Source organism: Hemitrygon akajei, chromosome 21 (assembly GCF_048418815.1).
Source record: "Hemitrygon akajei chromosome 21, sHemAka1.3, whole genome shotgun sequence".
Lineage (NCBI taxonomy): Eukaryota > Metazoa > Chordata > Chondrichthyes > Myliobatiformes > Dasyatidae > Hemitrygon > Hemitrygon akajei.
In genome coordinates this window covers 16446607-16463362 of record NC_133144.1, presented here as the reverse complement: position 1 = coordinate 16463362, position 16756 = coordinate 16446607, and the positions used below count along the sequence as shown (strand labels likewise).

Sequence of the window (16756 nt, the reverse complement as noted above, 5' to 3'; positions counted from 1 at the left end):
TGACCCTGCCTGCCTCCCCCCCTCTGTTCTGGTTGGCTGGTGGCGCAGTGAGATCAGCGCTGACCTGGAGAATGGAGTTTCCCGAGTTCGATCCAGTGACAGACCGCTCCCGTGCCGGGTTGATGTTGATCCAGTGACTCCCGTACCATCCGTGCTGGGTTGATGTCGAGCTCGCAACTCGACCTCATAAAAAAAACACGGACACCTCCAGTTTAAATTCCCACACGGAATATTGTGGATGATCAAATACCCAAACCCAGAATAGCCCCCACTTGTCCCATTTAGCCTGTCTGAATGCAGTGGTCCTTAGGACCCAATGGACCTCGGGAGCCAGAGCAGCTGGGGACCCGTTGCCCACAGTGCTTCTGTTCCATTGATGGGAAGCGATCGCGATTGAAAATAAAGTGAAAATAATAAAGCGTTTGGAAAGAGGTGAAACACCATCGGTCATTGGAAAAGTGTTAGGCTACAGTCGGTCAACGATCAGAACAATTTTAAAGGATAACGGATAAAGTGAGAATAATGGAGCATGTGAAAGGCGCTGCCCCGATGAAAGCTACAATTATTACTAAGCAACGCAGCGGTTTAATTATTGGAATACATACATTTCTTAAGTGTTTTATATGCATAGAACGGTAAAATATATACTATATACTAAGACAAACGTTTGACTAACTGACGCTAAATAATACCAGATGTACTTGTTCCGACTTCCGTACAAATCCGACTTAAAGATGGACTCAGGAACGGAACTTGTATGTAACCCAGGGACTGCCTGTATTAGAAAGAGGTGACATAGAATCCGTATGTGTAGAGTTAAGAAACTGCAAGGATTAAAAAGACCCTGATGGGAGTTACATACAGGCCTCTGAACAGTTGCCAGGATGTAGGATGAGAAATAGAAAAGACATGTAAAAAGTGCAATTTTACTATAGTCATGAGGGATTTCAGTGTGCTGGTAGATTGGGAAAATCAGGTTGGTGCTAAATGGCAAGAGAAGGAATTTGTAGAATGCCTCTGAGATAACATTTCAGAGTAGCTTATGGTTGAGACACTAGGGAAAAGGCAATTCTGGATTGGGTGTTGTGTAGTGAATAAAATTTGATTAGGGAACTTAAGGTAAAGGAATCCTTAAGAGGCAGTGATCATAATATGATAGAATTCTCCCTCTAGTTTGAGAGGGAGAAGCTAAAATCAGATGTTTCAGTATAACAGTGGAATAGATGAATTACAGGCAGAGGAGATGGCTAAAATTGTTTGGAAGGAGACACTAGTAGGGACAATGGCAGAACAGCAATGACTGTAGTTTCTGGAAGCAATTATTTATTGCTTTTTTATATCTGTATTTGCATAGTTTGTTGTTCATTGATCCTGTTTACAGTTAATGTTCTATAGGTTTGCTAAGTACGCCCTCAGGAAAAAGAATCCCAGGGTTGTATGTGGTGACATGTAGGTACTCTGATAATAAATTTTACTTCATACTTTATATAATATTGCAAAAATTAGTTGCAAGCTAGAGGATTAAGAAGCTATTAAGGACCAACTGAAGGCAACTAAAAAAGTAATAACAAGAATAAAGATGAAATATGGAGGTAAGCTAGCCAAGAATGTAAAAGATGATACCAAAGGTTTTTCCAGATATTAAAGTGTAAAACAGAGGAAAAGTGGATATCGGACCACTGGAAAATTATGCTGGAGAGCTAATAACGTGGACTAAGAAATGGTAACAAACATAGAAAGTATTTTGCTTCAACCTTCACTGTGGAAGATAGCAGCATTGTGCCAGAAATTCAGGAGTGTCAGGGAGCAAAAGTGAGTGTAGTAGCTCTTACAAGGAAGCAGATGCTTAGGAAGCTGAAAGGTCTGAAGGTAGTTATGCCACCTGGACCAGATGGACTACACCCCAGGGTTTCTGAAAGAGGGAGCTGAAGAGATTGTGGAGGTATTAGTAGTGATCTTTCAAAAATCAGTACATTCTGGAATGGTTACAGCGGACTGGAAAATTGTAAGTGTCACTCAGCTCTCTAGGAAGGAAGGAAGGAAGGAAGGAAGGTAAAAGGCTGTAAATTATAGGGCAGTTAGCCTACAGTTAAGTAAGATGTTGGAGTCCATTATTGGATGAGGCTTTGGGGATGTTGGAGGCACATGGTAAAATGGACTGAAATCAGCATGTATTCTTTAAGGGGAAATCTTGCCTGACAAATCTGTTGGAGTTCTTTGAGGAAGTAACAGGCAGGATAGAGAAAGAAGAGTCAGTGGATGTTGTTTACTTGGATTTTCAGAAGGCCTTTAACAAGATGCTGCATGTGAAACTGCTTAACAAGGTAAGAGCCCGTGGTATTACAGGAAAAATGCTAGCATGGATAGAAGGTTAGTTGACTGGCAGAAGGCAAAGAGTGGAAATAAAGGAGACCTTTTCTATTTGGCTGTCAGTGACTAGTGATATTCTACAGGGTTCACTGGGACTGTTTTTTTCACGTTGTATGTTAATGATTTGGATGACGGAATTAATAACTTTGTGGCCAAGTTTGTGGATGATACAAAGATAGGCATATGGGCCGGTGCTGTTGAGGAAGCAGGGAGTCTGTAGAAGGACTTTGAGAGATTAGGAGAATGGGCAAAGATGTGGCAGATGGAATACAGTGGAGAGAGGTGTATTGCCATGCACTTTGGTGGAAGGAATAAAGGTATAGACTATTTTCTAAACGAGAGGAAAATTCAGAAATCAGAGATACAAACGGACTCAGGAGACTTTGAGCAGGATTCTCTTGCAGGTTGAGTCAGTGGTAAGGAAGGCAAATGTAATACTAGCATTCATTTCGAGAGGACTAGAATATACATGCAATAATCAGATTTGTCAGGCTTTGTAAGGCTTGGTCAGACCACACTTGGATTATTGAGCAGTTTTGGGGTCCTTATCTAAAAAATGATGTGCTGGCATTAGAAAGGGTGCAGAGGAGGTTCACACGAATGATCCTGTAAATGAAAGGGTTAACGTATGATGACCATTGATGGCTCTGTGCTTGTACTTTTAGGAGTTTAGAAGAATGAGGTGTGATTTCATTGAAACCTATCAAATATTAAAAGGCCTAGATGGATGTAGAGAGGATATTTCCTGTACTGGGGCAACTCCTAGATTTTGAGCAAGCACATCCTCAAAGTAGAAAAATGTCCCTTTAGAACAGAAATGAGGAGGATTTTCTTTAGCCTGAAGGTGGTAAATCTGTGGAATTCATTGCCATAGACAACTGTATATTGGGTATACCTAAAGCAGACGTTGAAAGGTTCTTGATTTGTAAGGCCATGAAAGAAGATGGGAATGGGTTTGACAGTTCAAAGTTCAAGGAATAATAAATACAGGTTTCCCCCAATATCCAAAGGTAGAGGGTTCCTATGAAACCGTTTATAAGCCGAAATGTCGTAAAGCAAAGAAACAATTACCATTAATTTATATGGCAAAAATTTTTGAGCGTTCCTAGACACAAAAAAAAACTACCAAATCATAACAGATAACACACACAACCTAAAATAACACAAACATATAGTAAAAGCAGGAATGATATGATAAATATACAGCCTATATAAAGAAGAAATATTGTATGTACGGTGTAGTTTCACTTATCAGAATTGGGAAGACAGCAAGCCAAAATTGATTTGGAGAAAAAAATCGGCACGTACACACATGCACACACAACCGCCCGCACAAGGGTTCACGGTCATGGTAGTCTTTCTCAGGATGATAAAGACGTATAAAGCGGGCATCTTTCTTTCGTAAAAGTGAAAATCCTCTTTGGTTAGTGAAAACAGGTACTAATGTAAGTCTTTCGTAACAGCAAGCTGTCATAAAGCGAACATTCGAGAAACGGGGGCCACCTGTAAACCATGATGGAATGGCAGAGCAGGTTCAATGGGCTGAATGGACTAATATTACTCCTCTTTTGTTATGTCATGCAGTGACTTGGTGGCTAGCCATGAGAAAATGATAAAGACAGATATACATAGTTACAATGTTTAAAAGATATTTGGTCAAGTATATGAATAAAAAAAAGATTTAGAGGATTATGGGACGAGTTCGGGTAGTGGACGTGTTGGGCTAAAGTGTCTTTGCCAGTGTTCAAACTGGGTAGAACTGGGTAGACGTGGTTCAGGTTCCAATGTATTTTAGCAAATGATCAAAATTGCATAATGTGTAATCATGACCATCTGCCAGAAACAAGACCAATGTGGTTGTAATTACTGAAGGATCTCACTGTTGTCCACATGAACAGTTATACCAAGGTTCTCAGCTACCTCCTCCCACTGGTGGAAGAGATGCTCCCTGGATTTCTGTGTGGGTTATGTCTATCTTCAGTTACAACAAATGTGCTTTTCAGTGTACACCAGCTCTGAGAAATTCAGGGAGAGGCCTTATCACTGTTACCGGTCTTTCTCAGAAAAAACATTAAACTTCCTCAGTCAAGAGTAACGACAGCATCCTTCTCAAATCTGGCTGGCTGAGTGAATTTGCCTTAACCTTGCCTGTCACCTCGTGTGCCAGCCATGGTCTTAACAAATAGACACATGATTCAAGATTGTTTAATGTCACTTCCAGTACAGAAGTATAAAGGAGAATGCAGCATATAAAAATAACAGGCTAAAACAACAAAAACACAATAAATATGAATGCATAAGATAGATTATACATACATAAAGTGACACTAGGTACTGGAGTGTCTGTATACAAGGTGATTCTCACAGGAAATGATAAAGTAGTGGGGGTGGGGGTTGTGAAGAGTGGGTTAGTGGGTGGAAGTGTTGGTCAGCTTTACTGCTTGGGAAAAGAAACTTTTTAAGTCTGATGATCCTGGTGTTGATACTACATAGCCTCCTCCCTGATGGGAGTGGGACAAGCATGATATTGCTGGCCTTTTTCTGGTACCTCTCTGTATATACCGGTATATGTCCTTGATGGTGGATAGACTGGTGCTGGTGATGCATTTGGCAGTTTTGACTACATGTTTAGAGCTTTCCTGATAGATCAGGATAGATCAATCTCTGTTCAAAATCATTTTTGGTGAGACATACACTTTTCTTATCTTTCTTGCTACAATGTGGTCGTGAAGCTAATCTATAGACAATCTTGTCTCTGCTCCAGAACCGTGGTCATCTCAATCTCAATCATTGAGCCACAGTTTGCAGATTATGCTTGCAAAAGCTTGGAGGCTGAAAGATCCTCTCCCAATTTAGAAAGGTGCTGAGAACGTTTATGGGTAGTCAACCACTTTTGCTTGGAACATTGAGGAAGTGGGACAATGGTCTGTGTAATTAATTAGATCAATTTAATCTTCTGCAATCCTCTGTTTCCATCAATTACCGATCAAGAAATTTGTTAGCTCCTAGATCATTACCGGTAGTTTGTATAATCACTTTTCTCTAGTGTAATTAATTATTATAAACTCCTCTCTGTTTTTCCCTTTAATCATCAGCAACAGAGACATTAAAATTGCTTCCATTATTTCTCACTTTTAATTCCTCTGTCTTGACTCCATAGGGACAGGCATTTAATTTTGCCATTACCTTCCTTTTTTCCAACAAGAAATGCAAATTTAGTGACATGGCTTCATTGTCACTAGAATTTCACTCAGCAACTATTGGAAAGGCCAGTACTATTGTCTTCAGTATGCTTCAAAATCAGCGTTCTTTAAACAGCAGAAATGAGATTTTGCAGTTGCTGGAAATCTTGAACTAAATCTTCTCCAAAACGCCAACTCCATGGATTTCTTTCCATAGATGCTGCCTGACCTGTTGAGTTCCTCTAGCATTTTGTATTTCTTTAGACATTAACTCCATTCCTTTCCTGGCTGCCATCTGACACCAATCCAGACAAAGAAACATTTGGCAATATACAACATTGCTCAAGTTTGTTCCTGAAATAAGCTCTACAACTGAAAGCCCTTTCAGTAACAGCTCTTTTAGCAGGGTATATTCTGCCCTGGACAAATTGTAATGCAGGAATTGTCAATTTTCACTTCCTGTTCACTGAATGCAGTGGCCTAGAGATTTTAAGTGGTTGGGAAGCCATACAGGATATTTGCTTCATCAGCTGGGATTGAATACATAAGAGCAGGAAGGATATGGAAGAACGTATATATAAAACAGCTGGAGTACTTAATGCTTTTCTGGTCATCGTATGTCAGTAGGAATAACATTGCACATGAAAGGGTGCAGAGGAAATTCACCTGGATGTTACCTGGGGTGGAGTGTTTCAGTTATAATGCATAGGCTGTGTTTCTTTAGAGCAGCAAATGCAGAAGAGAACAAGACTGAGAAATATGCAATTGAGGGCAGAAATTGGAGAGAAAGGCCAAGATGAAATTTAGAATGTCCCCAAAGACTCTAGCAAGTTTCTGCAGATGTACTGTGGAGAGCATTCTGACTGGTTGCATTGTAGGCTAATTTAATTGGTGGAAATGTACATAATTCGCAGTCACCCACAATGAGTTGGAGTTCACTTTAAGAGGCTGGTCTGACGTGATGATGTAATTACATTAAGTATTTTAATTGCGCTTTGTGTTCAGTGTTTGGAGTACAATAAATGAGTTGTTACGGTTTTAATTAAACAGAAAATGGCTCTGCCATATTTATTTGTGAAAAACTGCATTGGTGATCCCAATGCTCCAGGATAATTCCAGAGATATTGAACATGTTGGCCAATGAGTCATTTTGAAATTCCGGAGTTTTGTGAGCAAAATGCTGTTGCTTGGTTTGTGCAAGCTGAGGCCCAAGTCGCACTGCAAGAAACCACCATGGCTTTGAGAGTGGTGAGCCTGTTTGAGCACCCACCTGAACATGATAAATACCGATTGCCAAAAACCCACCTTTTACAGTCTTTTCGACTATTGGAGTCTGAGAACACCAAACAGTTGCTCTCCTTGCCCGGCCTCAGTGATGCTATGCTGTCAGAGCTAATGGGCCACACGCTGTCTCTCCTGGGAAACCACCATCCTTGTTTTATTTTTTAAAAAACTCTACATGCAGCAAATGCCTGATCAAGTTCATATAGCCCTCACTAATGCACCTGTGATGGACTATAGGGAGCTTGCTAAAATGGGTGTTAGTCTACACTCAACCAGGCAGTGGTGCATCATTCCTCCTTTTGCTAACTCAATAAGCCCAATATAAGGACACACGTGGCTGTGAAACAGACAATGGCGAGGACGGAGTTTTTACCACACTCGCGTTGCTACGGACGCAATGAAGTTCCAACTGCCTTGCAGCTTTGCTGCCAGTGCATGGGGATGTCAGAGGTCCCGTGAACACTGTGAGTTCCAGCTGCCAGGGTCGGCTACCGTTCATTACAGACTTCTTTTCAGGGTAACGCTTCCTGTGTGACACATGCTCAAGTGAGTGTGCTGCTAGCTTCGCCTATTGATGAGGAGGCAAAGAGTGATGAAACCTTGCTGGAGGCTGCCAAAGGCAGCAGGATCCAGACTTATGGAACACGATGGGCGATGCTCTGCTTCAGTGGGCGACTTTACACATGGGACTTTGTCCAGGCTAAAGTGATTAGACTTCTGCTTGGTGCAGATTTCCTGTGTGCCCCAGGACCGTTAGTCGATATTAGGAAATGCCAGCTTGTGGAAGTCAAGGACTTTGGGTTGTTACCCTGCTCCCCCAGTAAGTTCCTGACAATGGCTCTGTTAGGCACATGCACCATCACACGTGAGTTTACTGGGTGAATTCCCAAAGCACACTTAGCCCACATTCTCCACTACAGTCACAAAACATGAAGCTGAGCACCGCGTTTCTACAACTGGCCTCCCAATTCCATGCCCACGTGCATAGACTGGATCCAGAAAAGCTGGCCATCATGAAGTCTGAGTTTGACAACATGCAGAGACTTAGCATTGTATGCTGGTCGAGCTTCACCCCTCCTTTATAGTCCCTAAATCCAATGGTGGCTGCTGCCCCTGTGACAATTACCAATGCCTTAATGAGGCCACCATCCCCAATCTTTACCCTGTCCTACACATCCAAGACTTTTCGGCATGTTTAACTGTAAAGTTAATTTTTTTCCAAAGTCGATCTAGTTAGGGGCTACCATCAGGTGCTTGTGTGCTAGGAGGACATTCCCAAAATGGCTGTGATAACCCCGTTTGGTGTCTTTGAGCTTCTGCACTTGCATTCTGGGCTGAAAAATGCAGCACAGACTTCTCAATGGCTAATGGACTCTTTATTAAAAGACTAAGGATTTTCTTTATGTTTACCTGAATGACATACTTGTCACCAGTGCATTAATTCAAATGCTTATCTTATCTCTGCACACTTTACGAGCGTTTAAGCCAACACAGGTTGATTATTAACCCTGCTAAATGCCAGTTTGGGTTGTCAACCATTGGCTTTCTTGGCCATCACATCTCCATAGAAGGTGCCAAACCCCTCTAATCAAAAATATTCACTATTATGGATTTCCCATCACCCCACACTACAAAGAAAACTACGGGAATTTTTAGACACGTTCTGTCACCGCTTCATTCTGTGAGCTGATGAACTTAAGCTCCCCCTGTATAATGTGCTTAAAGGCAATACCCCAATCCCGTGCTTGACTGGTCAGTGGACATGACCAGGGCATTTGATGATACCAAACAAGCTCTTTCTGACGTGACACGACTGGCACACCCACTCCCCTAAGCACCAGTAGTCATTACTACTGATGCTTCGGACTATGCTGTGGGTGCTGTGTACGAGCAATTGGTTGGAGGCGTGTGGCAGCCGGTCGCCTTCTTCAGCCGGAGGCTCCGTCTCCCCGAAAGGAAGTACAGCATGTTTGACTGTGAGCTTCTCGATCTCTATCTGGTTGTCAGTCATTTTCATTTCTTCCAGAGGGTTGACATTTCACAGCTTTTGTTGACCACAATCCGCTGTACATGCATTGGCCAAAATATCAGACCCTTGTTCTGCACGGCAGCAATGCCCACTGGCCTGTATATCCCAGTTCACAACTGATATACATCATAGCAAAAGGAAAAATAATGCCTTAGTTGATTGTCTGTCACAGCCAGTTGTTACGGTCGTACACATAAGGGTTGACTATGCTGGCAAGCCAGCCGATCAGGCTACTCACCCCGAGATCCAGACGAACCAAACAGCAGTCATGGGCCTGGTGTTGGCTCACATTAAGTTCGAGGAAGTTAGAGCTTCTCTCCTGTGCAATGTGTCAACTGGTCACCCTTGCAAACTGGAGTTGGACAGTTTTGACTCTGTACATGACCTCTTGCATCCAGGCCAGAAGGCTTTATAGAAACTAGTTGCACTAAAGTTTGTGTTGCACTGCCTTAGAAAGGACGTACGCGATTGGGCTGCAGCTTGTGTGTAGAGTGCAGGTGGGCGACGGTTTAACCATGTCAATGTAGACTTTGATGGTCCTCTTCTCTTCCCCCCGCCCTAGTGGTTTCACACACTTCCTTACCATGGTGGACTGTACCACCAGGTGGCCAGAGGTTGTCCCTTTAGCATTGTTGATGGCCACAGACATGGCTCGAGAATTCATCAGCACCTGAACGTTTGCTGATATTAATTTCTTTAATGATTATGACCCTTTATCTGACTTAAAACATGAAGTAGTAAATTATTAGAAGGGTGATGATTGCCAAAATTGGTTGTTTTCGTACCCTGGGTCATGCCTTGTGCAATGAAAGTGAGGACAATATTCAGTTGTTAAAATTGAATGGTCAAGTTTCATAGGAGTTTTCTGTTCAGCATCTGGCAACTGGTCCCCATGGTCATTTTTAATTTAAAGTTCTTTGCTGCAGGATTTTATAGGTTTTTCTAGTGGTTACGAAGCAGGGCACTTTAAGGACATGTGTATATTGCCAGTATATTTATAAACTGTTGAGGAATAAGCAGAGATGAGCAGCTGTACATGGGAGCTGAGTGTTCTAAGTGGCCTTTCCCAATTCCAGTTAGTTTGGCTGAGGAGCCTTCAGCCTTTCTGTTTGAAACTGCAGAATGTCTAGCAAAAAGCCTTTCACGTTTGTTCCCACTCTATCTTTGCTTTGTTTACATTTTTGTCTTTATGCAGTTTAAACCTTGAAAGCGTTTGCTGTTAACTCAAACAATAATTTGTTTTTAGAGTGTCTCAACTGTAACTTGTGCAGATATTGTTCTTTCAGGTTTTATAGAGATTGTATTTTTAGGTTTGGTAATGTTACTTTACTGTATCTTGGTACACATAATACAAATTTGTGCAATGATCTTTTGAAACCTATATCTATATCTGCTGAACTAATATTTTTGTTTACTTGTCTCTAAGTAAACAATTAACTTGTGTCCCTGCTGTCAGGTATTTGGGGAAATATTTTCAATTAATTTGGCACTTAGATGTCAAGCGTTAAAATGTGTCCAGAAATTCAGTCATACAACTTAACCAATAAACAGTGCTGATGAATTGAAAATTGGGCTAAACTACATTGAGCAATTTTCTGTGTGTTTTTTTTTATACACCACAGTTCCTGTGCAGATGCCTTTCTTATTTTTTTAGCAAGAACTTTGTTCACCTTGGAATCTAGTTTACATAAAAAATCCACCCAGATTAAATTTGTGTATCCTTTGTGCATGGCATTGATAAGATTGAAATTATAGCACCACAATAGAAGGCCATTTGACTTATTGAGCCTGTGGCTTTTTGTTGTATGATATGAGTAACCTGGCTCCTTTCCAATAGGCTTTTGTTCTACCTCATTACTTTTTTTTTGCCAGTGAACTGCAGATCCTAAACTTGTACATATAGTTTAAAGTTGACTGAGAGTATAAGAATGACAGGGAACATTGGAAAAATAAAATGGCCAAAATATTAGAACAGCTTCAGTGTAAATTCATTAAGTCCCTCAAAGATCCAGAGCTTCCAAAGAGTACTTGATTTAGAATTTTGTGCTGCAGTCTTTATGTAAAATAGCACTAAATGAAATGACACATTTTTGATTCTTGGTCTTGTTCATGTTATGCATTTTGTCCTAGAACAGAGTTGATTTAAGTATCTCCACATAGCCTATGCCTATATGAATGGCTCTCACATGGGCAAGGCCCTAGCTGAATATTGTAATTTTTAGGATAGTGGGAAGGTAATTCCCATGATTGTTTTGCATTTTCATGTGGCAAATCTAAAAGATGCAGTAGATGGTCAGCACTGAGATTCACACAGAGAATTGAGCCACAGAATCTTTTGACAGCCCTGTCCTGTTTCATGCACACACTCAAAGTTGCTACATCAGAAGGGAGAACATAGAGACAATAGGGAATGAAAGATGTGACTATCTAATCTGATACCAAGGTGGATGGGTGTTCCACTTGTGCAAAAAACAGTGAGTGCATTGTCTGCCGGCCAGCGACATAGTAAAGGAAATCATTGAGACTGTAGGCTAGGTCAAGTTGAGAGACACTGAAACTAGATCAAATAATAATCTGGAAGAATTAGTATACCAATGATAAAATGAGGCAACTCATGATTTAAATAGTGATGCTGAGCTCAGTTTCTTTAAAATGGACAACCTTAAGTGAGAAAATAAGGCATTCTTTACATTGCTCTGAATTAGAAATATATTTATTGTGCCTTAAAAGTTAATCTACAAACTTGTTGAAAATTTTGTAACTGAAAGTGCACTATTCCTACGAGGCCATACCTTCTGGTTGGTGATTAATGTTGCCTTTACTGCAGACCATCACATTATAGTTTGAGATGGGCACAATGCCTTTGGAAAGGGAGCAGTTCATAACTGCACTAGCCAAGGAGAGGTACTGTTTGAAGGAAGCTGAAAGGGTAGAAGATCCTTTAAAGATGAATCTGAGAACTGGATTAACCTTGAAGTAAAGCTCAACATGAGTTGTTCAAAGACACCTCAGACACACAAGGGCAGACTGAGATGATGAAACTGTGGATTTTATGAGCTGCAGGAAAGCATGCTCCCAGTATTGTGATTCACGAAATGTTCATTGGGCAGTTTCTGTTCTTGATAATGTGAAAAGTTATTTGCTTTACTGCGGTACTTCACTTTGTACAGTAACATTAATGTACGGTGGTTCCAGTTCAATTTAGAATTCTATACAAATTCTTGGCCTGACATTTGAATAGATTTTTAAGTGATATTTCCTTGCATTGTCTGAAATTAAACAACTGAAATCTTGTGAAATTTATCTGATTTGTTACAAAGTATGGAGTTAATATCCACTTATTTCCTTCCCAGTCTGGTTTGATTTATTTTGTGATAATGCTTAATTTCTCAAAACCAACAAAACATTTGAGGGCAAGGAGTTACTTTCCATGGAACAGATAAGGTTGTCACTGAGGTTGGGCAAAACTAGAACTATAGGTCATAGGTTAAGGGTGAAAAGTGAAATGTTCAAGGGGAACATGGTGCACTTCTCAGAGTAGTGAGAATGTGGAATGAGCTGCCACCAAAATGAGTAGATGCAGGTTTGATTTCAACATTTAAGAGAAATTTAGATAGGTACATGGATGGGGAAGGGTATGGAGGGCTATTGGCTGGGTGCAGGTCAATGAGATTTGACAGATTAATAGTTTGGCACAGACTAGATGGACCAAAGAGTCTGTTTCTGTGTTGTAGTGTTTTATGACGCTATAACAGTATCAGGCAGGAGACTTGATTCAGTCATAAATACCAGTAAGCATATCTGTTGGTCAGATAGTCGTGATAAACCAGCATCCTGTGTTCACACTTCTGATTTGCAAGTATTAGTAGCAGCATCAAGACTGACTGAAGGGTATTTTTTTGTGTGTGTTTGTTCTGTTGATGGGAGAAAGAGATGTGTGAATTTTGTTATTCAAAGAGATTGTTCACTTAACAATGAATTTTTAACAGTGTCAATAGTTTACTGAAAATCTTCATTTGGTCTGTCAGGGACTTTCTTTTTCTCTCAAAAAAATTCTAGTAATTAGGATTAACCTCATCATCAAAACATGTTCAAGCACCCAGAAAAATTCCCATCACTTGGCATTAAATAATCAGCTTGCAAATATTTGTATTGTATAAAAGTTTGACAGTCTGTGAAATATTTTCTGTAGCTATAAATCTTTATTGTACTAGCCAATTATTTTGATTAAATACAAAACAAGCTGTATATGCTGTTAATCTGAAAATAAAAAAAAAGTTGCTAGAGTTATTCATGTCATTCAGTACTTGTAGGCAGAGAAACATTGTTTAGTTTTGGTCGATGACTTTTTTCGTTGTTTGATGAGGCCAGGTGAGTGTATATGGGTTTTCAGGAGGATGGCCAGCTGCCACTGCTGGGTGTATCACCACATAATTTCCACTCAGCCAGACAATTTGGGAAATTCTCAAAGCTTGATTCTTTTAGCATTACATGGTTCAATGCCAGATTTAATCATTGCTATCCTTCATAAAAAGCTATTGAATTCTAAAGTGTACCAATTTTGTACTGTTGCATTAATAAAGCTTGTTAGTTTTAATCTGTGAATGCAAGTGAAACTTCAGACATGAAGTATTAAGCATTCCGGCCATGATTTTTTTCAATGCTGTGTACTCATTTTCAAGTATATTGGGATATATAGTAGCATCCTATGCACTCCTCAATTCTTTGTGCCCAAGGCCATGCAATATCCCTGATCAGATGGAGTAACTAACCTTTGTCATCAAAAACCTGTCTTTGGGTACAGGAGAAAGCTAGACATCTACAATTATTGGTGTCTCAAGCTGGGGCCTTACATTAATATTAAATTTCTGTAATAATTTTTTGTTAAATGAGAGATATTGACTTTCTTTTCCTTTGTGACAGGCTCCCAACGCACAGGTTATGAGATTTTGGCTGCAGCAATTGCAACAAAAAAGATGGGAATTCAGTAATAACAGCTCTGTTGGACAAAGAGATAGTCGCACATTATCTGTGTTCCCTGATTCTGCCACAGGTCTAGTTGCTAAAAGTATTGGTAAGTCCTGAAAAAAAGATCTAAATGTAGTTTGGTTTTTTGTTTCTTTAATAACAAAGAATAAGCAATGTGGATTGTAATGCATAAGTCATTATGCAACCTTTGAATAAACTTAATAATTTTTTAAAAGAAGCTATGAGCTATGACAGTGAACTTAGCTTAGCATTCTGAGAAGGATGCAAAAAAAATCAGCTGGACTCCTACGCTTTCCAGAGATGGCTTGTTGCCTCTGGGTAAAGGTTGACAGCAAAAATTCATGGCTGGATATTCTTTCACCCTCCCCATTGCCTCACTGATGAGATTAAAACTATGAAAAAGCTGTTGAGCCTGGCTATGTCCAGCCAGCCAGTAAAAAGCTGATCTTATTAGCAAAATGCTGGAAATACTCAGAAGCTCAAGCCACATCTATGCAAAGGAAACCAGAACTGTCGTTAGCTCCGCTTCTCTACTCATAGATGCAGCCTAATCTTAATATTTCCAATATTTTTATTTCACCATCTGCACTTTTTAATTTTTGAAACACTATGCTTGAACTGGTTCAGTTGCACTGGTTAGTGGAACCACAAAGTTTAGTTTAATTCCATTGTTTATAAATATGGGAAATATGGGAATAGGAAAACAAGAGCGGCCTCAGATTTTCATTATAATAACTGACATATTTTGCAAGTGCAAATTTGAGCATATAAATTTAGGCACCATATCTAAGGAAAGATGTGCTGATCCTGGAGAGTCTCTAGTCTAGGTTCACAAGAATGATCCCAGGAATAAAAGGCTTTAATATATGAGCTCTAAGCACAGGCCCAGACACATCAAATGCTTCTCATAAGGCTGAGCAGAGATCTCATTGGAACCCACGTCCATTCTATGCATATAGAAAGACCTGGATAGAGTGCTTCCTTCAGTTGGAGGGTCTAGAATCTGAGGTTATGGCCCCAGAATATAGGGATACCCCTTTAAAACTGAGTTGAGGAGGAATTTCTTCAGCCAGTGGGTGGTGAATCTGTAGAATGTGTTGCCATATCCAATTATTTTCAATTTGATTGCAATTTTCTACTGTATGTTCATGTTTCTATCTGTACTGTCCCCATAATGAAGCCACCCAAACAAATTTAAAGGAAGCAGGAAAATATGAGCTCTGCGACTGTTTCTGAATGTGTTTTGGATATTAAAAATGGCTGAGACTGCAGTTGATCTTGACTCTAAACAAAGCTCTTTTTCCCCTTCCTTTCCCTCTTCCTGCAAGGATGCCTTTGTTTATATTACTGACATGCAATTATGTCTATAAGTAGCTGTAAATTGAAAAGTTAGTTTGACCACTGTTTTATCTTCTTTAACTTGTTTTTAATGTACTTGATCCTCAGTCAGATAATGCCTGGTTTCAACCTGCAAAAATGTTTATAGCTGCAACAAAGCACCCTTTCCGTTTGCAGCAGTGCACCACTTTTTTTATGGGCAGAGCCAGAATTACAACCTAGACCATTTCTGGAGGCTACTCATGCAAAACTTATTTTTTTAATCACATATATTGTAATCAAAATACGTTTTAGTAATATTTGTAGACGAGTGCCACAGGTTTCATTGCCTCCATCTTGCTGCATTACCATCTCCTTAATATTCTTCATTACATCTCTGGTGTCTTTTCCAGTTTCCCAACAACCTCAAGATCATTCATGGTCATGAACCTCACTCTGGGTAGTACCAGTGCTGAGTCAGAATTGGGCCATTCAAATGAAAATCCATTCTTCGGCTCTCAGTATTGGAAAGCTGTCTTTACTTGATGCACTGACAGGGGAACTATCAGAGTGAGCATTGGTGGTTGGTCAGATGAGGCAGAAGTGGATCTCCCAGAGTGTTGCAAAGCAAACTCGGGCTTGTCCTGAGGGTTGGATCATGCCTTTAAGTTATGGTGTAACTACCAGCAAATTGATTTCTGGAGGAATAAAATAAATATTAAGACAATTATTTTTCACATGCTACCTGCAGCCAGCACCTTTTGTAATAATTGTGCTTTGGGCTTTACACACCTGGTTAAGTAATTCCCTGGTTTCTGACCACCGTTACACAGGTCCTCTCCAATTTAAGAACTCCCAGTCCATACATCCTGTACATGCCAGCAAGCATTTGGAAAACAGACGGGATGGATTTACTGGAAGCTACAGAGCTGCCAGCGTCTTCCACTGTGTGAGAACTTGGATTACAGCCACATTTCCAACCCGCGAACTGTTCTAGTTCTGAACAGGTCACAAGAATTGAAATCTGCCATATCCTGGGGTGGACCTGTCAGTAATTTTACAATAGTGGTTCAGTAAAATGATTGCTATGGATTCAGATTTGTCATTCAATTGAATATGAGAACATTTTAAAATGATTGTAGTTTCAGTGATGCTGTAGAGGTTGGCAAGAGGTTTTGCTTAACTTGAGCACTTCACAGCCGAGCAGTTGGTAGAAATTTGTCATTCCAGAATGCACTGTCATCTTAATGTCAGAACATAACAAATAGAACAGTGGCCCTCTTTATGCAATAAAATCATGGCTGATGTTTTACTTTGGTACAACTTTCTTCTACTAACCCCATATCCTTTGATTCTCTTAGTATCCAAAAATCTCCACCTGTGTTTTGTATCTCAGTGATTGAGTCTTCACAGTGCTCCTGATAAGAGAATTCCAAAGATTCACTATCCTTTTGGTGAACAGAATTCCTTATTTCAATCGTCAACAGTCAACCCCTTATTCTGAGATATTGAATTCTCGTTCTGGATACCCCAGCCAGGCAAAGCATAACCCCTGCACATCTTGTCAAAAACTGTAGGAATTTTA

General features: G+C 40.1%; 1 protein-coding gene across 1 annotated transcript in view; it reads left to right on the top strand.

Annotated features, from left to right (window-relative positions):
• Nucleotides 1–16756, top strand: part of tbc1d2b (TBC1 domain family, member 2B) — a 103420-nt gene that overhangs the window by 15142 nt on the left and 71522 nt on the right. Inside the window, exon 2 of the mRNA XM_073024873.1 lies at nt 13789–13939. Coding sequence (XP_072880974.1) covers nt 13789–13939 — 151 coding nt within the window. The remainder of the gene's footprint in view (nt 1–13788; nt 13940–16756) is intronic.